The 25,198-nt window shown below is 39.8% G+C and overlaps 1 protein-coding gene across 1 annotated transcript in view; it reads right to left on the bottom strand.

Annotated features, from left to right (window-relative positions):
• Positions 1 to 23,118, bottom strand: part of PFDN1 (prefoldin subunit 1) — a 47,539-nt gene extending 24,421 nt beyond the window's left edge. Inside the window, exons 1-2 of the mRNA XM_089516286.1 lie at positions 23,056 to 23,118; positions 15,380 to 15,546 (exon numbers count right to left, since the gene is read on the bottom strand). Coding sequence (XP_089372412.1) covers positions 15,380 to 15,546; positions 23,056 to 23,088 — 200 coding nt within the window. The 5' untranslated portion in view covers positions 23,089 to 23,118. The remainder of the gene's footprint in view (positions 1 to 15,379; positions 15,547 to 23,055) is intronic.
• Between the last annotated feature and the right edge of the window lie 2,080 nt (positions 23,119 to 25,198).

The following is a 25,198-nucleotide window of genomic DNA, read 5'->3' as shown; positions in this document are numbered from 1 at the left end:
ATTAAAAAACACTATTTTTTTGGGATGTCCTAGTCATTCGCAAACCAAATCAACGTTTGGGCCACAGTGTACAGAACACCTACACACACAGCAGAATTTCTACAAACAATATGGACATATCTGACATTTTTACATCTTTTTGATACTTCTTTTCTGCTCTCTTCCCAGTCTAAGCATGCACTGTCAACACTCCCTTTCTCAGCCCCCAGCAGGAAAAAGTTGTAAGGCACAGAAAGGGAGTGAACTGCTCATATGAGAAATCAAGCACTCCCCAGTCTGTGGGCAACATTAAGTTTTCTTAATTTATTTTAATATGAGTAATTGAGTAACATGAGTAATTGGGAGTTCTCTGTCTCAGGGAGCACAAGCCAGCAATAAAAGTTGTTGGGAATGAATAAAAACCTTATAAAAGGAAGGCAAACAGAAAGGGCACTAGAATTTTCCATACAAGTGACAACCAGAATACCACCCCTTTCCTTTACAGCGACTATATTCAGGCCAACATCTACAAATATGTAAATAGTTACTGGTTTTTCACATAACATGAAACCATGATTTGGTAGTAATATAACAACAGGCTGAAGTCATCCTTAAGCTTAAATACTCTCCCCTCCAGCATGACTTTGAGCACTGAAAGCTCATTCAGATCCCACAAGTCATAAAACCACACAACACATCATTAAAAGCCCATCCTGTTCAGTTTCTAAAAGCCAGATGGCACAATAATGTTTTCAACTGCCAACAGGAGAGCAAGGAGGAAGCCATCCTGGCCTCCTTAGGAAGAAAGTTTCAAAAACTAGGAGCTACTATCAAGAAGGCCTCCTCTTTCTTCCCATCAAATGAACCTGTGAAGGTAGAGGGACAGAGAAAATGGTATCTCCAGAAGATCTTATGGGTTAATTAAGAGAGAGATGCAGTCCTGCAAAAAAACCTGGGTCTAAGCTTCAATTTATTCACCCTCATTTTCTCTATTACAGTTATAGTTTAGCACATAAACAGCTTCCTTCGAATTAGGTGGAAAGGTGTATTAAAGCTGGGTATCATCAGCATACTGGTAACATTTGAACCCCCCAAACTCAAGACAACCTCTCCCAGAAGTTTCATATACATGATAAATAGCATAGGGGACAGCACAAAACCCTGAGGGACTCCACAGGCCAATAGTCAAGGAGCACCACTCTCTGAGAGCACTTCTCAAGGACAGAATGAGGCCATTGTAGAACAGTACCTTCAAGCCCCATCTCAATGAGGCAACCCAGAGGGATACCATGATTGAAACAGAACCAATAGGGACACACTCCCCATCTAATTTCTGGCATAGGTCATCCACCAAAGCAAACAAAGCTTTCTCAATCCTGTAACCAGGTCTGGAACCAGAGTGAAATAGAGCTAGATAATCCGTCTCATCCAGGAACCCCGGGAGCTGTGAAACCACCACACATTTCAAAATCTTGCCCAAAAGTGGGATGTTGGCCTACAGTTATCCAATTGGATCTAGGGAACATCTTTTTTCAAAGAGGCCTCCTTTGGGCATGTTGAGATGCTCCCTTGTAGTAAAGAGGAATTAACCACTTTCCCTACCCACTCAGCCAGTGCTCCTCTCGCCTGTTTAATGAATTAGTAAGAGTTTGTAGTGTACTTCAGTTTCTTGTTGCATATATTCTCCCACTGCTGGTGCTCAATATTGTGCCCTATGTTCTGTGCCCATATGGCCATATTATGCTATATTATCTCATCTTCCGTTTCCCATTTCAAAAGTAGCTTATAACATTTAGTGATCATTTTTTGTTCCTTTTTCTATTGTTTCTATTATTTCGTCCCATTCAGATTTTTTTACTTTGAATTCCCTCTAATTTCATATCAATTTTAAACCTTTCCTTCATTTGGCGATAGAGATACCAATGACAAATCAAACCTGAATCTTTAAGTTTTTCCTGAGATTTTATCTCTAATACTCCATTTAAATCTTTCACCATATCTCTGTATCTCAACCACTTTGATTTATGGATACCTTCTCTGCCAAAGAAAGTTTCATGCGGCGAACACCACATAGGTCTTCTATAAAGACATGTACGTATATTTTTATGTTTATGTGTTATGTGCTTATTTGTCCATGTATGTTTTTGTGATGGGTTAGGAATAAAAATGATTTTAAAACAATAAACTAGTAAGAGCAAGACTCTAGTTCTAGTACACATGTGGTGGCTCTTGTCTCTCCGAGGATGCTGTCCATATCTTGGGGCTGCACAAATGAAAAAGCATCCATCAACACTGTACAAGCAGGGGCCAAGATTACATCCACCAGATTTGTATCAACTCTAGCATCCAAGTAAAATTGAACCCTAGCCATTGTATCTGCGTAGTGGCTCTGAATCCCAGCAAGTCTAAAACTGACCAAGAAGCAATCTGTCCATGACAATGGAACAGTAGAAACCATCATCAGAAAACAAGGATGTGCCCAGCAGCATGAGTGGTGCCAGATACTACTTGGGACAAACCCATTGTTGTCTTGGTAGACATAAAGTTCTGAACTACTCCTGACAGGTTAGCCTCAGTATGGCTGTTGAAGTCCTCCAGCATCACAAGCCAAAGGGATTTCACCACCACCCAAAACACCACCCAAGCAAGCTCACAAAGGTAGACTATTGTGCAGCAGGTTGATCAGGACACCATCAGAATCCCTAATTTGACCCAGATAGCCACCTTAAAATAAACATACTCAAAACCTGCAGACTAAGGAATAGGGTGCCCGGTCTGGGATATATTATTCTGATAGACCACTGCAATTTCACCTCCACACCTCAAATTTCACCTGCTAATTCTCTGAGAATCCTGGTGGGCAAAACTGAGACAGATGATCCCCCTCCCATCCAATCAATTCTCTAACACATGCTATGTTAGCATGTTCATCCAGGACCAAGTCCTGAATGACAACTGTTTTAACAATCACCAACCAAGGAATTAGGAGTAGTATTTTCCACCCAGGGGGACTATTGCCATGGCTATTCTGATTATTTGGAATGAGAGACAGTTTGGGAGTGACCTATACCCTACTGCAAAATTTACTGCCAGGGCAGTGCAGCTGTCTCCCATTTTTGCTTTTCCCTTTACCATGTATAACTTAAATGGCTGCCCCTGAGCACCATTACCTCCATTCCATTGTTGATAAAAGGTTTCAAATACTGTAGATACGCTAATATATAAGTGCCAAACCAATGCAAGCAGCCACCATAAGCAACCATTGTTTTCCCATCTCCAAATCTTTTACCATAAACAGGCAAAATGAATTCTGTAATATTTAATATTATATCCACTATAATTAATCCCAGCAGTCATTTTTTAAAACTTTTATACTACTTAACATGAGGGCCCAGCATGTCTGTTCCAAAGTTGACAGAAAAGCAATGCAGATTTCTTGGTTCTCTAGAGCCTTAGGCACAACTAGCTGAATCATATTCAGTTCTCTGTTAACTTGCTGTTGTTGCTATTGTTGTTGTGTGCCTTCAGATAGTTTCCTACTTATGACAACCCTAAAGCGAACTTGTCATGGGGTTTTCTGGGGCTAAGAGTGTGTGACTTGCCCAAGCTCACCCAGTGGATTTCCATGGCTGAGTGGAAATTGAACCCAATGCTCAAACATATCACGCTGGCTCTCCCTCTGTTTACTACTAAGGTTATACTGTTTATTTAAGAACGTTTTATGCTTCACTAGTGGGTATTGTCCTGTGATTTTCCATTTTACAATTTTATAATACTTTTATTCTAACACAATATTACTTGTGAGTCACTTTGAATAATGTCTTGGGCCAACAACTCACGGACTAAATATTGTATGTACTGAAATAATGGCTAACTTGTCTTGGGCCAACAACTCACGGACTAAATATTGTATGTACTGAAATAATGGCTAACTAAATGATGACACAAACAGATTTTTATGTGTCTCAGTAGCCCTCCAAGGAAGAGGTGAGAAAAGCTGATATCTTCAGAAAACTTCACCTCCTAAATTTATTGCAAGAAAATAATTTTTAAAAGCAGTAGCTCTAGTTGCTCCAAAGCCATGAAAGCAGCATCTCTCTTACTTGTATTAGCTTGCCCTAGCCTACAGCTCTAACATATTACATTACTTAAGCAAACAGAAATAACCACAGTTTCCAAATGAAGATTTTTGCATTGCTAGACACTTAACTACATGTTAGATTTATACCATTGTTCATACCCCACTCTTCCAAAAAATAGAAGAACACCTCTAAAATAGCATGCTACTAGCACATAAAGGAAAAGCTTGAGTTTTAAAAGGTAGTATACCATCAGTAAGTCAAATTACTGAGGTTTATAATTAATGCTGTTTTAAAATTAATTTAATGTTGCTCTTCTGTAATGTTAAGTAGACATGAGGCAAACACTGCTCTCCTTCCCCACGAAGTTTATTGCAACTGAGAATGCTAAATGAGTTTATTTACAAGTCCTTTCAATAAATCAGAAATGAAAGATATACCAGGCTGCCTCAAACATGTAGTTCCAAATGCTTCCTGTGTAAACCCACTGATATGGGACATTGTGAAATTTGATAAGATCCTCTGGCTTCAATAAATGTTGTTGTTGTTGTTGCTGCTGTTGTTGTGACCCCATCATGTGGGACCCGGGCCTCAAACTGCCAACTTGCTAATCTTGCAATCAACAGAGTCTGTGTCTTGACCACTTGAGCCACTGCATCCCTGTTATGCTTTAAATGATTCTAAACTGTTTTAAAGTACTTTGGTTTAACATGGTAATTTATTTGATTTTAAGAAATATCTTTAGGCATTAGCGTGTATCTTGTTTTAATCCATGTTGTAAACTATCTTGGGTCCCATTTTCTTGTTGTTGTAAAGTCATTTCTGACTTATGGCAACCCTAAGGCAATCTATCACGGAGTTTTCTTAGCAAGATTTGTTCAGAAGGGGTTTACCTTTCCGCTTCCCTGAAGCTCAGAGAGTGTGACTTGGCCAAAGACACCTAGTTGGTTTTCTTGGCTGAGCAGGGATTTAAACCCTGACCTCCAGAGTCATAGTCCAATGTTCAAACCAAATACTGTATATGCTTGACTATAAGTCAAGAAATTTATGACCAAATTTATGCCCAAAAATTGACCCTAAAATCTGGGGCCGACTTATACACAGGTCAACCGTTGCCATGGGTTGAGATCGACAACAGCAATATACTTAAAGTCATAAAAGTGGCAAATAAGAAACAATAGCAGGAAGACTAGCTATTGTATTAATATAATTCAAAAGCTGATTTGAAACTAACAGATTGTCAATACACGTTTATCAGTTGTAGTTAGCAGGGCAGAATGTAAAACCCTTATGCTCTGGGAATACAAATTTCGAAACATCTTCAATATTACAATAGATTATTCATAAATTAAAAAGGACAGATAAATCTTGAAGATCCACTCAAATCAATGTTAAATACTGCTCTTGAGTTGTAGCCATATTTTACTAAATCAGTGGCAGAAGCAAATTCAGCAACAGATTAAACTAAATCAGTTAGTAGAGTTTTCATAAAGATATTCTGATCCATGTTAGGTGCATAAGAAAATCCTACTGCAATGGAATTATCAGGTAGATAGCCTTATAGCAATAAATATGTACCATTACTGTCATTCCTAATTTATTCAACTTGAAGGGGACATCCTTTAGCCACAATTATTGCAACTCCTCTTTCTGTGGAGAACTTACCAGTACAAACTGTTCCCCAAAACCCCGTGATAGGCTGTGTTAGGGTTGTCATGAGTCAGAAATGACTTTACAACAAGAAAATGGGACCCAAGATAGTTTACAACATGGATTAAAACAAGATACACGTTAATGTCTAAAGATATTTTTTAAAATCAAATAAATTACCATGTTAAACCAAAGTAGTTTAAAACACTTTAGAATCATTTAAAGCATAACAGGGATGCAGTAAAAGCCCACATTTGTTGCATTTGTAGGTTTCCTAAGGAAGAGGAATATGACATTTCACTAACTGCATAAATAAAAGTGTAGGTAAAGGACTTCAGCCTCAAACAGATGGGTAAAATAGCTGTATTATAAAATCACTTTTTCTTACTATTTACCCAAGGTACAGTATTTCATTAAGGCATTTAATTAATGTTTTAATTAGAAAAATCATAAAAAGAAGACATAAAAATAAAATTAATAAAACATGGTATTAAGAGAAGGAAAGGAGAGAAAGAAAAGAATTAAAAGGGTGGAAGAGAACAGCTGACAAGATGACTAGATTATCCAGCGCTGAAGATGGCCAAATGGAAACCTTATCAGGAAAATATTAGCTCTTTCCCTCTCAGCATTCTCTGTAACTATCATGCATTTATTCTGCTCCTATGTTTATTTATTATCCTCAATTTAAATTCTTTGTAATGCTAGTTACAGCTACATCTAGAGTAGTTTTTCCTCCATGATGGATGATTAAATGACATGGAAGCCCCAGCAATTACTGACTCGCTCCTGTTGTGGCTTCTCTGAAAAGGTTTTCAAGGTTTTCATAACATTTCTAAAATTAGGTCCTGAAAGATTAGGATTTTGGCACTTCCACATTCCAATGAACATTGTTTGTGTAAAACTGAAGAATCAGTGTTTTTCTTTGTAAATCCTCCAACAATGTCCCATGCTTCATTTAGTTTTTGAAATATCTGCAGTGAATGCACCCATTCAAAATCTGAGATATGCAATGATAAGCAAACATTAACTAACTAGTCATACAGATTATCATAGTACCAGGTTCTACATCTTCAGGCATGTTGCAAAAATGTGTATCTGGATGTCAGATTTTGTTTCAAAAACATCTAGCCTGTTTTGCAAATCACTTGTAAATTCTGGCTGGTCCGTTTTTGTTTTGTTTTGTTTAGGGGTGGTTTTTTTTAGCTATGCCTGGATGTAATGAGTCATTTGAAGCTTCTGGATTTTTTTCCAGATAAAGTTGCTAATTTAGTGTCTAGAATTCAGCTTTTAGGTCAGCTTTAAATTCTGCTAAGTAAACTCTAATTGTAGTTGTCTAAATAATGTAGATAACTTTCCAAAGTGACTCTGTGTCTATCTTTAGGAACTCTGTCTTTATCTTTTGAAGTTTCTTTGTCCAGAAATCTTAATAGATCCATCTTCATCAACTAGCTGAAAGGGTTCAGTTATTTTTTGATGAAAAAATTGTATGCCTTTGGCCTAAGTTAATTCTGTCCCATTCAGCTATTGTATTGAACATCCTAACCAGGTACAATGTCATGGATAATAGAAGGCAACTGGCCCACAAGATCATTTCAACTACTTCGGTTCAATCTCTTTCATTTCATTCCCCCTGCTTGTTTGTTCAGGCCTTCATGGTAATGTCAAATTGGATGAGCACATGGCTATGATGTATATAAGACAACATTCCACAAGGTCAGTTTTACAGCTTTCAGTATCAACTGATTGATGTTCAGTTTCATTATCTGCTCTGATCACAATCCCTGAGCTGACAAGTCCCCCAAGTTGGCACCATAACACACAAAACTGCCTTCTGTTATGATGACAGACCCTACCATCTGTTCTAAAATCAGTGAAGCCTTGTTTACGTTCATCACGAAACCCTGGATTTCCAGGTGTTCTACTAAAGAGTGGCCAGCCTTAATCTCTTGAACCACCGAGGGAGAATGGCATCCGAATAAGGGGGAAAGATTTGCCCTTCAGCTTCAAATGAGCCACCAAGACCTTGGTGAATACTCCTGGAGTCAACATTAATGCAAAGGACATGACTGTACTGGATGTGCAATCCACTTTATACAGAAACCTTCTATGACCAACTATGATCAGGACAGTAAGCAGGCCTCAGCTAGGACTATGGAAGCCAGAAAGTCATATTCTGTGATGGTTGCTGAAAGAAATATATTATTATTATTATTATTATTATTATTATTATTATTATTAGGAGGAGGAGGAGGAGGAGGAGGAGGAGGAGGAGGATCTCACCTTTTTTTTCAAAATTCAGACTCAAAGTGGCTTACCATTTAGAATCATAGAACTGGAAGAGACCCCCCAAGAGCCACCCTGTCCAACCCCCTGCCATGCAGGAACTCACAATCAATGCACCCCAACAGATGGCCATCCAGCCTCTGTTTAAAGACTTCCAAAGAAGAAGACTGAACAATACTTTAAATGAACAACATAATTAAACACTTAGAAAAAGTGAACATTAAAATAGGATCAAACTATTCACAGCATTAAAAGGATTCAAACTTCATGCAATAATAAAATTCAATTTAATAAAGATGAAAAGCTATTAAAACAGTTCAGCTTTAATTAATTCAGCACCCTGCAGCCTTTTCTTTTAAAACTTTCTGCTTTAAAAGCCTGTTGGAATAAAATGATTTTAGTCTGCCAAGAGGAGGACAACAAGGAAGGGGGCATTCTGGTCCCCCTGGGGTAGACGCCTAGGGTAGCCACCAAGAAGACCCTGTCTTGTGTCCCCACCAACTGTGCTTATGATGGTGGTGAGATTGAGAAAGGCCTCATCTGATGATCTCAGAGGCCAGGCAGCCTCATACAGGAAAATATGATCTGCCAGACAGCCTGGACCTTAATCTTACAGAGTTTTATAGGACTCTGAATTGTGCCTGGAAACAAACTGGCAACCAGTGGAGCTGTCTTAACAGGAGTGTAGTACGATCCAGGATCAAAGGTAAGTTCAGGAGTACACCCAAACTGCAGACCTGTGTCTTCAAGAGGAGTACAACCCCATCTTGAGTCCATCCTGAAGTACTTCTGAAGAGGCATTCTTAGGACTGCATGTTCCTCTGGTGTGATGATGTCTCCTTTTTATTTTCTTCTTGTGCCTTAAAAACTCCTGATCTGGAACCTGATGAGTTCTGAAGTTCACCTTCTCCAGGACTCCATGCTGTCACCTTATAGGACCCAGTGACGAAAATCTGACTGTACCAATTCTCTCTTACATCAATTCATCCTTTTCCTATTACTTCAGAACACTATGAATGCTTGTAGAAGCAGCTCAGAGTAGCCTTTTAGAAGCACCTACACTGCATTTGCCCCTTATCAGTTTCCCACTTCTTTTGTACTTAGCTACTGCCTCAGCTCTGGATATGGAAAAATAAGGCAGCAGAGGGAAAAAGACATTAAAATGCTTTCACATTCCTGCTCCTTTCATTAGAAGAGCAAGGCACTAATCAAAGTATGACCATCCTAGATGATACTCACAGGTTTGGCACAAAGATAGAAGCCAACCAACCTCTGTACCCTGACTTCCTCCTGGAAGACCTTTCCTGCTGTTCTTCACCCAACCAGCCAGGAGTGTGGGCCTTGCCTACCCTGCTACTATTTCTGGCTGATGTGGAGTACAGACTAGAAGCTAAGATAGCCCCTTTACCACTGAAACTGTGAGGGTTAAACGTTCCTGTCTCAGACCTGGGACCCCACTCCTGTATCACCCCTTCCAGATTCCTGACTAACACAGACCAGAGAATGGGAGAAAAAAGGAAAATTCTAATAACTCCCATAGAGCTCAACAAAAATCCTGCTAGTCTAACACCTAGGAAGCAGGGCTAGGAAGGCAGCATAACTCTCCTTCTTGGACAGGATCAACATATTTCAACCCTGCTTGCCAAACATTTAAGAGGACCTAGCTTAACCACCCAGAACAAAAGATATAGGAGGCTCTTGAGCTGCTTGAAAATTCAGAGAGAAAACTGAGAGCTAATGTATGAAATACATTGAACAAAGCAAAATGTTTTTTTAGGATAAATTCAGTGGTGATGAATGTCTCTACTATTTTCATTGCTTTGATGGAGGATAGTTAAAGAAATATTTTTACTTCCTCAATGGCAATTTAAAATGATTTACAGTTTCAGTTTAATCAATTTTGTGGTGGGTTTTCCCCCTAACTAGACAGGTCTTAATACCCTAAAGTCATCAGATCATGTCTGATCTTGGAAGCTAAGCAGAGTCAACTCTAGTTAGTATTTGAATGGGAGACAGCTAACAGATACCAGGTATTTTGGAGGAAGGAACTGTCCCAACCATCTCTGACTATTCCTTGGCTAAGAAAACCCAATGATATAAATGGGGCTACCATATGTCGACAAGGCAATTTGAATGCATATATACACACACATACCAGATCTACACTATGGTACTACAGTGATGGATAGCAGGGAGAATAACAGGTGTGGTAGAAGGAAAGAAAATATGGATCAATCAAAAATAGTTTAACAAAATGTTAACAAGATATATATTATTGTCTTTTAAATGCTCTTCTGTATACAGTTTCTATATGTATAATAAAAATAACAACAATATTAACATGTGCGGCATGCAACAGAGCCACACGGCAGAGTGACAGAATGAAACAGAACCAATAAAACTATTTAAAACACATACAGCAAAAAGTTGCCTCATTCCGACACAAGTTGTCATGGGGTAACAAAACCTGCCCCTCTCCCCAAGCACAGTAAAAGAGACATCCAGTTCATCACCACTATCTTTTCCCCAGTCAGGCTTGGGGTATTTTTTTAATTCTGTGGGGTTTTTTAATAAGATGGAGAAGGGCTTCTTACTGTACAATATGTTTTAATGTCCAAATGGGTGGATAAAACATAAGGAACTTCACCATTAATCTCAGTGCAGAGAGAATATCCAATGCCTGCTTGGCACTAGCAAAGATCCACAAGTGTCCTTCTTAGTTGGAGGACTAGAGCAAACCTCTTGCCAGGGCTCCTAATTGGCAAATTCAAAACTACAGTTGTAGTCAGATAAACAGTAAGTTAGCATTCCAGCAACTATTTGCATGTTCTCATAGTTACAGAAGAACAACTCCCGTTAATCTAATCAAGGAGGAAGCATATTAACAACACCTTTGTGGCAACCCTGATCCTCCCTAGCAACCCTCCTAACAATTTTTCAGTTTACACTTTCTAGAACAACCATGATACTAGAGTAATGCCAATGAAATATATAACACATCATACCCATAGCAAAGAGCTGTTATGCCTAAAGCTCATCTATAAAAAGGATGAAACTACCAGTGTACCAGGCAATAACCAGAGCCTCTGCCATGCACTACTATCTACCATATACATTCCTTGGTCCTTCATTACTAATTTAGTCCCTATGGCTGCATACATGAAGTTAGAATTTTCTGCTCCAACATGCAGCATTTCATACTTATCCTGAATCAAACTTCTTTGCTGCTTATTTCCCGTTAGAGATCTCTTTAAAGCTCTTGCAATCTCTTTACTAGAACATATATTAAACTAGCTAATCTGTAACAGTCTGTACCCTGAAACCTTTTTTAAAACTTGGATTTATACTATTCAATCAGAGGGGGAAAGTTGTTGGGGGGGTGTTTGGAAAGCAACAATTGCACAGTCTAGACCTTAACAACAACAACCACCCTGTAAAATAGCCAGCCTGTTCTATCAAATTCTTATACTACAATCATATACATAAGTGCTTTGGAGTAAGCGTCATTACCGTTATGGAATTCACTTTAGAGTAAATGTACAAAGAGCTGAGATATTAGATGTGAAGCAAACAGTGAGAGACTTTTTTTTGTTGTTCTTCATTTTATTTCATTAACAGATTTATCAGATCTTTTTAAAGGGGGAGTTTTCCACAAAGCATGAAGAAAAATTATGTACATTATCAGTTTAATGTAGATGCCAAAAAGTACTAAAGATGATTCAAAATCTTATACAGCACCCAGAAATTGAATCCAGGCTAGTCATCTCTTAGTACCACTGAGAGCAACGGGAAAAGTTAATCAGGACTAACTTAAATCTCACTAATTTCAATCAGAGAGAAATATGAGTAACTCGTTTTTGATCCAATCCAATGTTTTCTCATTATCAGGCCACTCTAAGTTGGAAACGACTTGAAGGCACACAACTTATCTTTCTCGCTGGTAGTACTACTCTCTCCTTTAATCATCTTTCCAGGAAAATTTGAACTGAATGTCTCATAGTAAATATGTCATTTCTTGCCTTCGTGGGCAGCCTTAGCATTCCACTGATTTTCTGTCATATAATACAAGTTTCCACCCAGTTCAAACTTAGATTTAAACAATGCCTTTAACAATGCATGACTTCCGCTAAACATCTTAATGCTAACCAAAATGCTAGTCTAAAATTTTGCTACCAAGAGGTATTAAAGTAGAACTAGTATTTATTTTATAAAGTATCAGTTTTCCGTAACATGTTTCCGTACAAACAGGCCAAAAGCTGCTTCGGGTCACTTTGGAGGTATGCTGTTTAAATGACGCATGTGTCCTACCTAAGAGGCCAGAAGCTGTGCCAAAGCTGTAGTTCAGTCCTTAGGACTGGAGCGTGGCTTTGGCGTGGCTTCTGGCCTCTTAGGACGCATGCATCATTTAAACAGCATACCTCCAAAGTGACCCGAAGCAGTTTTATTTTGGCCTGTCTGTATGGGCCCATAGTTTCAGAGGGAAACTTTGTGTTAGCCTGCAAATAGCATTTATTTATTTATTTATTTATTTATTTAGGTATTTATATCCCGCCCTTCAGCCCTAATGGCTCTCAGGGCGGCTTACAATTATTTTTAATCAGACAGTTCCCTGCCCTCAGGCTTACAATCTAAAAGACATGAAACAAAAGGAGAAGGGAATGGTGGAGGGAAAGGGGATGAGGTCCAGTGGTTCTTCTCTCCCTCTGAGGCCTGGACCAAGGCAGATGGATTGGAGGGAGGGCTCTTCCTTCTTCCAGGCTAGTCCTGATGGAGCTGGACCTGCCTGGTGAACTCCCTCTCAGGCCGGCAGATGGCAGTTATGGAGAGTGGAGTCTCCTTCCTCTCAGGCCGGTGGATGGCATTATTCATGAGGGCAAGTGGGGGTTGGCAGATAGCACATGAATGTTCACTGGTTCAGACATACAAAAAGCACCCTTATAGCTGCTGTCCCCAAGTAACCTAGTATGACTTTGTCTCGGCATATAAAAAAATAAAGCAAAACGAGAGTATATTAAGGCTACAATCATCACATACTTGTGGGTTCACTGGTGCCCAAGCTTATGCAAGTTTACTCAAAAATAAGTTCATAAAAAAGAATGTGAAGTGAAGTCCTACTGAAATCTAACATCTTATTACATACCAACCAATGTCTACGTACAGCAGAACAACAGCACCAACATATCTGACATACAGACTTTTAGGCTACCTGTTACTCCTTAATCTTAGAAAGCTGGAGCAAGGATAATACCCTTTCTCCCAGGATAGTTATTTTTGGTTTCATACAAGAAAAGCCAGCAATGCACAGCAGGGTATGATGAATTGGTATACACTGCATGCAACTAGTATCTGTTGCTGAGAAGACAGTCCAGGGTCTTGGCATCTTGCCAGTACATTTTAATTCTGTTAGTTCATATTCTTTTGAAAGACTTGTTATGTAGCCTGATACACTCACATACACCAATGTCTAGTTGTGCTGCTTAAGCTATTTGTGCGCTGACATAAACATTTACTTTAAGACCTATGATGAAAGTTTAGATCCATAACGCTGTGTCTGAATACTTGCAGACATTTCCTTTAGCACTATTTGAGTATGTATATCATTAGCAGCGTTTGTCAGAATAAATAAATCTTTATCGACTCTGCAGTATAAAGTTCATACCATTTGTTGTCTTGAGATGTCAAAACCATTAAGGACAACTTTCTCTGTTCTGTTATAGGGAATTATCCTGGATTTCCGATAATGGCACAAGAGGATTACTATTACTGTATGTTGCTCAGAGCCAAGCCCCATTGCCTGCAAGACTGTGCAAGCTATCACTATATTTCTGAAATAGTGCAAATGTCAGTAAAATAAAATAAAGCCACACAGAGGGAAGCAGGGGAATACTGAGAGCCCCTAAGTGACCCACACATGAATATTGGCTCATTCCCAGTTCAACAAGAAAGGCAGGGCAACCAATTCTGAAACAGAAAACAACTTCCATAAATTTGGAAACTTGGCTTACTTTATTTCTGGTGGATTCACATCATGATTCTCCACACATACCTCTTCTGATGTTTCTTGTTATAAATCAGAGTTGGGCAATGACAGTCCATAAACCGCATGCAGTGCCCAAGATCATTTCCCCCCTTCCTCCAAAAACATGCTGTATAGACAGCTTTTCCACCACATTTGGAGGCCCTTTGGCCCTGGCCCTTGATCAAAACAAAATTGTGAAAAATTTAAGGAAAGCTGCCAGAAACAGCTAGGAATCCTAAAGACTGAAACCAGGATTGGGGATCCCCCTAAGCAGTCTCATCATAGCAAGCAATCCAATAAAAGAGCAAAATCAAAGACATGCCACCACAGTCACAACCACACAGTGTAAATAAAAAGGTTCACAGCAGTGCCTAGGGAGGAGAGGATATGGGATGGATACATATTTATCTCAGAGTGGTAGCTATGGGGCAGTGCCATGTGTGGCCCAAAATGGCTCTGCCACATTGAGAATATTGGCTATTGTTGTTTTCAAGCAAGGGCTTGGATTTGAACCTACAAGAGTGGGTTCTTGGCTGGTATTCCCACCAACATTTTCATGAAGTAATATCGTAAATGCCAAATTCCAGAAAAAGAATCTGAACATCTTTATATATGCATAAAAATATTTTCAATAGATTTCTGATTATTGGCTCTATGTTCCTAATTAGAAGGATTATTTAGAAAAACCTGAAAACATTTTTATGACAAAAGATTGAATGAAGCTAAAAGAGCTTACTTACTTGTCCCCCCCTTAAAAATGAGATAACTAATAATACAATGGAAATAACCCAGCAGAATCACGATTGCATACGCCTGGCATAAAAAAACAACCCAACCCTTCTACAAATCGCAATGCAGGTTATGTTGGGAAAGAGTCCAAGAAGGCCACAGGTGAAACTAAATTTTATGCTCCCATGTCAGTGTGGCAGTCAATCCACTCTAGCTTTTTTGGTGCAAACATTCAAAGAGTTGTTCAAGGTGATAAGCATATTTTGGGGGTAGGCTTCAACACCCTGGGTAACTCCTTTAAGGCTCAGGGAGGAAAAATCAGTGTTCCATTGACATGAAAGCCACCAGCTGCCCCTGGATTAGCATAGCCTATAATTTGGCCCAATTTAGACTCGTATGGCTATAGAATCAAATTAGTAAATCTTTCCACTCAGTTTTGTTTCAAATTCAACTATGACTCACATTGTTTGGCTGCTATTCTAATTTAAAAAGTGGTATTCCCTAAACTGGTTCAGCCGTAAATATAGCTGATTACGACACTGAATGGCAAAAGGGACTTTTAAGCAGCACTTGATATTTTATGCCCCAGTTATAAAACTTAATATTAACAAGATTACTCATAACAAGAACAATTACTTACATTCTTCCTACACCTTCATACATTCGAGTTTCATCAGCCAGCATCATAATTTCTGTATCAGTAAGATGGGCATGCTTTTTTGTTCTGTTCAGTTGATCTATCTGTAGATCTGCAAGCTTCGCCTTTTGCTGAGTATCTATGACCTTAGCCTGAAGTTCAGTAAATGCCTGATAGGGAAAATAGCACAAATACAGATACAGTGAGCAAAACTATCAGGAAATGATTTACCCTGTGTTGGAGCTATATTAAATACACCATGAAGCACAGAGTTATAGTCCATTTAATTTTTTTGATTCTTTTCTCAGTGAAAAGAGCCCAGTGGTCCATTTGCTGCTAAAAGTGTCAGAAAAGGCTGCACAACTCTTGAAAACCTAAAGGGACATCCTATTTGACTCTCCCCAAGTGTTTTGCACCCCTAAACAGAGTAACAGAATCTAACTTGTATGTCGTTGTTGTGCTTTCCAGAGATTTTTGACGTATGACGCCCCTATCACAGGGTTTTCTTGGCAAGATATGTTCAGAGGAGATTTGCCATTGCCTTCACTAGAAGCTGAGAGAGTGTGATTTGTCCAAGATCATGTAGTGGGTTTCATGGCCAAGCAGGGAATCAAGCCCTGGTTTTCAGAGTTGTGGTTCAACACTGAAACCACTATGCAATGCTGTCTCTGTAACTTGTATGACCCTCTGCCATTGGCTAAAGCTCATTTTAAACCTTCATTATGCTTAAAGTAACCTCAAAGTAACCTGACCTATCATTTTTCCAGTGATAAAAATTGCTAGGCATGTTAATCAGTTTCGAGAAACTCAATGCAATGCTATCTTAGGAATTCCAAGTTAAAAGAATTTGTTTTTTTCTCCTCAAGCCTTCCAGCCCAATGCTTGTTTCAAGCTGCAGATCAACTACATTCACCAAGGAGAAATTCTTCCCTTATATTAAGCAACAGCAATTTAAAATTAGTACTCATAACAAATGACACAATATCATATGCAGGAGGGAGAGGGAAAGGATGGAACACTTGCCTCTCCCCAGTAACTGTGGATCCACTCTACTACACAAGCACATAGACTCTCAAGCAACATCTTCCTTCATCCTTTTCTATTCCTATATATAAAGACACAGAAGTGTATCCACACTGCAGAATTAAAGCAGTTTTACACCACGTTAACTGTCATGATTCTATATTACAGAATTGTGGGATTTGTAGTTTAGGGAGGTATTCAGCATGGTCTTGCTGTGTCAGTTAGAGGACTTCACTGAGGGGGGAACTGTTACTAGTGTGCAACTCAAATATGGTGATGAGAACTAGCCACAAGAGATCAACATGTCACATGCAAACTAAACAATAATTTGATTTTTCTCAGCTAATCTCCTCCTATAATTTGGTTGACGTTTGGAGGGGAAAGTACCCACTAGAGAGGGATTATTTCTTGGCAAGGTTTCAGCGCTTTTCTCAAATGTTCTATTTTGGTTTCCCCTATGTAATGTGCACATGTTGAGAAAGTATCTATAGAAACACTCTGGTTGCCATGCCCAATTTGCTGCCAAGGGCTGCAAATAAAGGGTTTGGGGTTCCCCTCCCAGCTTTATCTGGTCCAATAAATCCATATTAGCTTGGACCACACAAAGAAGGCTTGGTTAAATAAGTATGTTTTTAATGAATGTTTTTCTATCAAATATTCACTAAATCCTGAGATCTAGCAACAAGCAGTAGATGCAACAGAGGCTCAGGTGGGACAATGTACTCTAGTAATCAGGAAACAAGACCCTTTCAAACATATGATCAGACCAACCATTTGTTATCAGTACCAGAACCCAACTCAGAAATTATTTTTTTTCAAAATCTACACTTGTCTCCTCTCCATGTCCTTCAGGAACTGTATTTAGGGGACAAGGGGAGCTGCTTTCTAAAAACTGCTACGTTTGTTAAAAATGGGGAGTCAGAAACCCTTGCTGATCTACTGAAAATGAGGTAAATAATTACTAGGAGATCACTCAGTCCTTTCTTCTCTGTACTGAGTTAAACAATGATTACACACTATGCGTCAACATAACTAATCAAAGATTACGCTGAAAATAAAAATAATTCTTCAATAGCAGCCCAAGTAACCTATATTTATGGCATCTTCTATAATCCCTCTCTAGTAAAACAGCTGGCCTGACTCATTCATTGATATTTACCCAGATAGTGAAGTGTTCTCCAAACCACCTCCCTTCATTCAACAAGCAGAGGAAAGTTTTCCCTACACAGCAACTGTAGGTAGGGAGGGAGCTTAGCACCATTTAATTGGTGTGGAGGGAAATCTACTACAGGCATGTGGAGCCTAGGCTTCATGTGCTAACAGTGCAGATTTTCAGGGGGTTCACCAGCTTGCCTTCCAAATGCATACTCAGTATAATTATAGCTGTAGTAAAACACAGCACAGATGCAACAATTCATTGAGCAGTGTAGTCTCAAGCATGTTTTTTTACTCGCTCTTGAACATTTCAATATCCAAAATTGAGGATGCGGTCAGTCATCTTTTTTCATTGTATCCTTTTTAGATAATTACAACAAAAATCAATACTGTCCAGTAAACACTGCAACAAAGCCTATTCAGAAATGATATTCCTAGATAAGCATCATTTGCAATAGGAAAAAAATAAGCGTCATTTGCAGTAGGAAAAAATGAGAGAACACTACCAATGTATTTCAGCCACCACATTAAAGAATCTACAGACAAAACTTGTGCTAGGTTTATGCACAAATGTGGTGTGATGAGTGTGTGTGGAATAAAAGGAGACGAATGGATGCAATCATATTAATTGGAAATCTGATCTCAAACATTCAGAACAAAAAAATCCTTGAGGTTACACAAACCATATAAAATACAAACATTCACAGAGGTAATTCATTTATACTACAGTACAAATTATTTTAAAAGTTCACTTTTTTTTTTTTAAACATTGCTTAAAAGTGCTGGAAGATTTTTGCATTTTCTCCCCCGCCTTAGATATATTGTTTGATGTTTTATTTCTACTGTTGGAATCAGCTTTGATTCCTTGTGAAAAAGCGGAACACAAATAAATTATTATTATTATTATTATTATTATTATTATTATTAGGATTTCATGCATGAAAACTCTCTCTCTCTCTCTCTCTCTCTCTCTCTCTCTCTCTCATTCAAACCAATTATGTGATTTAGATCACTCCCCCTTTGGGACTAAAAGATACTCAATTCTTTCTCAAGATCCTTCTGAGGTCATTAAAATGAGTACCCAACTTGTTGGGAGCAACTGGCTTACTCATTGTAAACCACTTAGGGAGTGCTTATGAGCACTGATAAGCGGTACAGAAATGTGAAGTCAAAGGTACAAAAATGTACGGGCTGGGCAGACCAGCCATTAAGGCCAGACTGGGGGCAGAGTCGGGGCATGGCCCGCACAGTGGCATGACACCGCACACTGCACCATATGGTGCGCAGCCTCACGGTGCTCCTCTAGTGCTGCATCCACATGATGCAGTGCCAATGGAGCACTATAGAGCCCTTTCCAGGGCGCAAAAAGGAGCCACTTTTTGCAGCTCCTTTTTGCACCCTGGAACGGCCAAATTGGGGCCACAGCATGCGGGTGCCACAGCATCGATCTAGCAAAGATGGAGGCGGCTGTAGGCCTCCCCTTCTTATAGCTATTGCTATAAGATTTTTAATTACACTTTTGGTCCTTCATCTTCCTCCTCTTTCAACTTTCTTTGGAAAGATGGTGAGATAAAGATTTCTTCTTACCTGAACTATTCACTACCTAGATTAGGATATATACTTTCTGTATATATAGATTAAAGTCATTAGGAAACATTTGTTTTAAACTGCAAGCTATGTGTTTATTGTTTTTGAGTCAGTCTCAGTTTTTAGGGAAGCATAGTTAGACAAAGACACATTTCTGCTACTCTGCTAATTTTAAACTAGACCCTAAAAGTTTTGGCTTTGATATTTTTGATATTTTAATGTTTTTGTTTCCTTATCAAATGCTGAAGCCTAAGGAAACTTCAATTACCCTACAAAAAGTACATCGTTGTCAGGAGTGAAGGGCATGTTTACCGGTATTTGTCACAACATTCTTGAAGAGACAGCTTTACTTTTCCCCATAGTGCAACCTAAAACCGTTCACTTATATGGGAAAGTAAAGAGGTAGATTCAGGGACAAAACTGGGGTGGAGGTTAAATTTACTCCCTATCCCACATGAGCAAGCTACTGAAACAAATATATTGCCTGCAGCACAGGTTTTGTTTCTTAGTCAAAATTTAAAATTACAGGATACTGGAAGAACGAAACAGAAGTTGGGATACTGACACTCATGCCTCCAAATACAGCCAAGACATGGCACTCAGGAGGGCCCATAACACTACTAATTACCATAGCAGTTAACACACTGTTGCCTCAATTCAACATCCTCTCAGTGTAGAATGAATATCAACATGCAGACCTATGCTTTGCTGAGTCATATATTCACCACCTGACTTACTTCAAAACCCTTGAAGCCATCCTACACAGCCATAAGCACACAGGATTGGAGACATATTGCCATTGCCAGATGCACAATGATTACAGACTTGTTAAGACCCTTGCAATCCCCTGGTTGATCCACCAAGAACTCAGCGCTGAGATCTTCCACATTGTGCATCTAAGCTATATAGATGTAACCAGATGCTTCTCCCATCTTGTCTTGTCGCCACAATGCACAGAATGAAAGGACATCTTCATGCATAAAAGACAGCAACACATGCATCTCTCCCTAACAGATTGTGAGCCACTGGCTGAATAAAGTAGATCAATTAGGGGTGAGTAAACTGACTCTACTCAGGATTAGCAATAGGATTTAAGTCATAAACTAATTATGACAATCCTGTAAGGTAAGTCATTATTATTATACAGTATATTGCAGATATGCTTTACATGTTGACATTTCCAGGCTGAACCTTTAGTAAATAGTATCTATAGAAAAGACTGGTCTGGAAGATCCACATTAAGTCAAAACAGATAATAGCCTTCTAGGTGGAATGACCATGCGAATGAGTTTAAGACTACTTCATATTGTCATAATAGTGCTAACATTTTAAATAATAAGTACAAGTCCTTACTGTTCACCTAACACTAAGCAGGACTGCCTTCCCTTGGGAAGGATTTGCATAGGGAGAATGCTGCTATAGAGAAGGCTCTGTCTTTTTGTACCCACCAATCTAACATTTTTGATGGTGGGACCCGCAACAAATCCAGTGATGGAGAATACAAATTTTGAAGACTCAGACAGGAGAAAGTGGAATTTCAAATAACTGGGTCCAAGCCACTCAGGGTTTTAATGAGCATCCTGAATGGGTCTCAGAAATGAACTGGAAGCCAGTACAGTTAGTTTAAGATTGATGATATGTGGCAATGAAAGCACACACTGCTGCATGGGACAGTAGCTGTAATTTTTGAACTTTTTCCAAAGGCAGCCCCATGTGGAACTTATTACAGTAGTCTAATTGAGAAGGAATTAAGAGATGATTTGCTATAGGTAGATCCACCTTCGAGGAGGGGAGAGCTTACCAGTATGCATGCCAAAATTGAGCAAAGATATTCCATTCTAGCCAAAGCAGCCACCTGGCCTTGCAAGAGCACTTCCAAATGATGGACTTGATCTTTCAAACTGTAACCCCACTCATCTGACTATTAACAGTGGGATGTTTACAGTGATACCAAGAAAGAAGGCTACTAAAAAGGCAGGGAGAAACATAATGCGAGACACATAGGCACTGGCATATACATTTGTCACACTGTTAGCTGACAAGGACTGTCAAGGAGCTGTAGTCTCTTTTTATGCTTAAACAAGTAAGAATGGACCATTTCAACTGACTATATTTAAAGGGAATTAGATTTATAGAATGTATCAGTAGAGCAAGGCCAATGTTCATAAAAGCCTACATTTCACTGGTTTCGCTTGGAATCAGTGTAAAAGAACAAAAATATGTCCATAAATATTTAAAAGCATATATCTTATTTAAATAAGACATATTCTTGGCCCCGAGAATTAGTTTCCCCCAATCCAGAGAACAGATCTGGAGCTGAAATACAAAGCAAAGTGTGAGTACAAGTAGGTTAACCTATAGCCAAGCCCAGCATAGAAAACAGAGTGCAGAAAGTTATTTACTGCTTACGTAACAAGAAAAGTTAAGGGTATCCATAAACTGTAATTTCCATAATGTTGGTGCATGAAGAAATTCATCTTCTCTTTCAACAGGCTTTTGTTTAAAAAAAAATCAGGACTCTCCTTTTAGAATATATAGGGCAGAGAATAGGTGTTCTCACTCCTTCTCTAATAATAACAGAATCAGAACAGAAGACAAGGAAATAGATGGATAGTAAACCCCCGTCACACAAAGCACTGCCATGGAAGCAGCCATGGTCATTAGCTTTTAGACTGTATTGAAATGAGATTAGGCAAAATCGCAAGTACACTTGTCTCTCTATATTCCCTAGGATTAGGGACACAAAACCCCTGTGAATATGGGAAAACCGCAAATAACAAAAACACCATGTTTTTAACATGAGAGGACACCTCTCTAGGAATCTCTAGGTCAAACTCCAGTGCAACTCTGTGGTCAACGTCCAACAGACACTGTCCATAGAACTGCCCTGGAGGAGCTACAAAGGCCTGGTGGAGTAGTCTCTCTAGGAATCTCTAGGTCTTTCGGTGCAACTTGTAGTTAAAGTTGACCATAGAGTTGCACCGGAGGACTTAGATATTCCTAGAGAGAACATATGAATCAAATCCCTGAATAAACAAATCCGCAAACATGGAGGGATGAGTGTATTCATCTCAACAGACAAATGGATCACAGCCTTGCTAATCATTTCTGAGATATGATAACCCCATAACAGGGTGGTCCTGGCAGAATTTGTTCAGGGTTGCCCTTGCTCTCCTCTGAGGCTGAGAGAGTGTGACTTGCCCTGTGGATTTCAACGGCTGAGCAGGGCTGTATCTACGCTGCAGAAATAACGCTGTTTGACACTGCTTTAGTTGCCACATTCGGGGATTTGTAAGGGTTTGAAATAGGTCCAAAACACACTGCATGAATAATAATCCAGTTACAGGCTGCATTACTTTCCCTGGGTCAGTGCTAGGGAATTCTGGGAACTGTAGCTTGGTGAGACATTAAACCGTCTCTGTCAGAAAGAGCTCTGGTGCAAGAATGAACCACAACTCCCAGGATTCCCTAGCACTGAGCCCAGGGCAGTTAGAGCGGATTATTATTCCCGCAGTGTGTTTTAGACCACAGTGGCTGCATCCACACTGGAGAATTAACCCGGTTTGGAACCGCTTTAACTTGTTGTCTGGCTCTCTGCTATGGAATTCTGGGAGTTGGAGTTTGTTGTGGGCCCAGAGCGGAGCACAAACTCCAACTCCCAGAATTCCATAGCCATGAGCCAAAAAAAGAGTGAAAGCGGTGCCAAACCGGGTTAATTCTCCAGTGTGGATGCAGCCACAGAGAGCATCTTTGGTGTAAGGCGGTTTGTTTTTAACGGCCAAAGCTTTGACGAGGGATTCTGGCGCCCCAAGGACCCCCTGAAGCCCCCACTCCTGCAAAGAGTCGCCTCAGAGTACAGCCACCGCCAGCGTTTCCTCTCAGGCCTCCTCCATCCTTCTCTCTCCCTCCAATACCTTTTTCAGCTCAAGGTCCACGGGCGCCGCCATTTTGTCTGCTTTGGGGGACAAAAAGAAAAGACTGCGCATGCGCACTGAGCAGAACGTTCAAGCGGCGGCGCTTAATATTAGTCCCCTTTCGCAGGGCTCGGGTTGCGCATGCGTAGTAGGGAGATTTAGGCTTAGGTGTATTGGTGGTCTCTCTTCTCCTTCCTCTCCTCCTTATTGCTAGCTAGGTCAGTTCTAGCAGCCCTTTGTTGTTGTTGTTGTTGTATGCCTTCAAGTTGAGCCTAAGAAGAACCCATCCTGGGGTTTTCTTGGCAAAGTTTGTTTAGAGGAGGGTTGCCATTGCATTCACCTGAGGCTGAGAGAGTGTGACTTTTTGCCCAAGGTCACCCAGTGGGTTTCATGGCTGAGCTGGGGATTCAACACTCAAAATAAAGAATCCAACTAGATCCAGGAAAAGGGATTCCACCTCAACATTAGGAGGAACCTCCTGACATTAAGGGCTGTTCGACAGTGGAACACACTCCCTTGGAGTGTAGTGGAGTCTCCCTCCTTGGAGGTTTTAAGCAGAGGCTGGATGGCCATCTGTCAATGGGGATGCTTCGATTGTGATTTCCTGCATGGCAGAATGGGGTTGGACTGGATGGCCCTTGCGGTCTCTTCCAACTCTATGATGCCCACCTGTTCCAGACTCTGGAATATGATATCCTATGCATATATAAATACATAAAGCAATATATTATTATTATTATTATTATTATTATTATTATGTGTATTCATATCCCGCCTTCCTCCCGGTACAGGGACTCAAGGTGGCTTACATAAAACACCATGAAACATGCAAAAGTTTTTTTAAAAAAACAATTCAAACAATTAATAAATGTTTTTGCCTCATTATTCTACTTCCAGGTGAAAAACAAGTATATGTCTGTTGACCAAAGGAATTTTAACTCCTGTCGCCACTCGGGCAAACCAGCGTTATCAATTTATTCCTTTATTTCGTCCATTATTTTGTATTCTGTGAAGTTGAAGGCATTCACGTCCATTTTTTTTGGTTTTTCGGACTATGAGGTCGTGTTCTAGAAGAGTTTATTCCTGACATTTTGCCATCAGCTGTGACTGGCATCTTCGGAGAATGCTGGCATGGAAGAGAGTGGGGTATATATACTGTTGGTTGGGAGGAAGCCATTTGCATGTTAATCTATGTATTGTTCTGTTGCTGAATGGCATGGTCTTGGTGTCTATTTAGTTAATGATCCATCGTCTGTTGAGAAACCCCCCCTCACTCTGGGTGGTTTTCATTTGCATTTGTTGGGTCTTGGTTTTGGTGTTTTTCAGGATTGGTAGCCAAGCTTTGTTTACTTTAAGGGTTTCTACTTTCCTGTTGCCATTGTACAGGTGTTTATGGATTTCAGTTTTGGACCATGCCAACAACTATCAGGTCAGAATGCACAGGGAAGCCATTGAACTGCCAGATGGTAAGAGCTGTTTGACAGTGGACCATGCTGCCATTGAGAGTTGTGGAGTCTCCTTTTGAGGTTTTTCAACAAAGGCTAAGTCGCCATATGTCAGGGGTGCTTCAATTGTGAGTTCCTGCATTGCTGAGGGTTGGGCTGGATGTTGCTTGGGGTCTCTTCCAACTCTATGATTCTACAATATCATACACACAGATCAAATGTATTTACATGCAGAGACGTCCATGTGGTTCAAGTGAAAATTTGGTAAGCGTGGCGGAGTGGTTTGAGTGTCAGACCACAACTCTGGAAACCACAGTTCGATCCCTGCTCTGCCATGGAATCCACTGGGTGACCTCGGGCAAGTCGCACTTTCTCAGCCTCTGGGGAAAAGCAATGGCAAACCTCCTCTGTACAAATCCTGCCAAGGAAACCCCATTATAGGTTAGCCTTAGGGTCACCCTAAATTGAAAATAACTTGAAAGCACACCACACACACATAATATATTTAAATAATATTTTAATTAACAAATGAATTTTTAATTAAAAAAACCCTGGGATCTCTCATTTCTGTTCCCATTGAGCCTCGTTCCACTCACACCATCTCTTCAGTGTTTTAAAGGGACAGAGGCAGATGCCACAGCCCATTCCTGCCAAACAGCAGGTATTTGGGGACCAGTGGTGTCACACAACCCACTTAG

The sequence above is a fragment of the Sceloporus occidentalis genome, unplaced genomic scaffold, assembly GCF_023333645.1.
Source record: "Sceloporus occidentalis isolate IW3139 unplaced genomic scaffold, rSceOcc1.0.p SCAF_3, whole genome shotgun sequence".
In the NCBI taxonomy this organism is placed as follows: Eukaryota; Metazoa; Chordata; class Lepidosauria; order Squamata; family Phrynosomatidae; genus Sceloporus; species Sceloporus occidentalis.
This window is presented reverse-complemented; position numbering and strand designations above follow the sequence as displayed.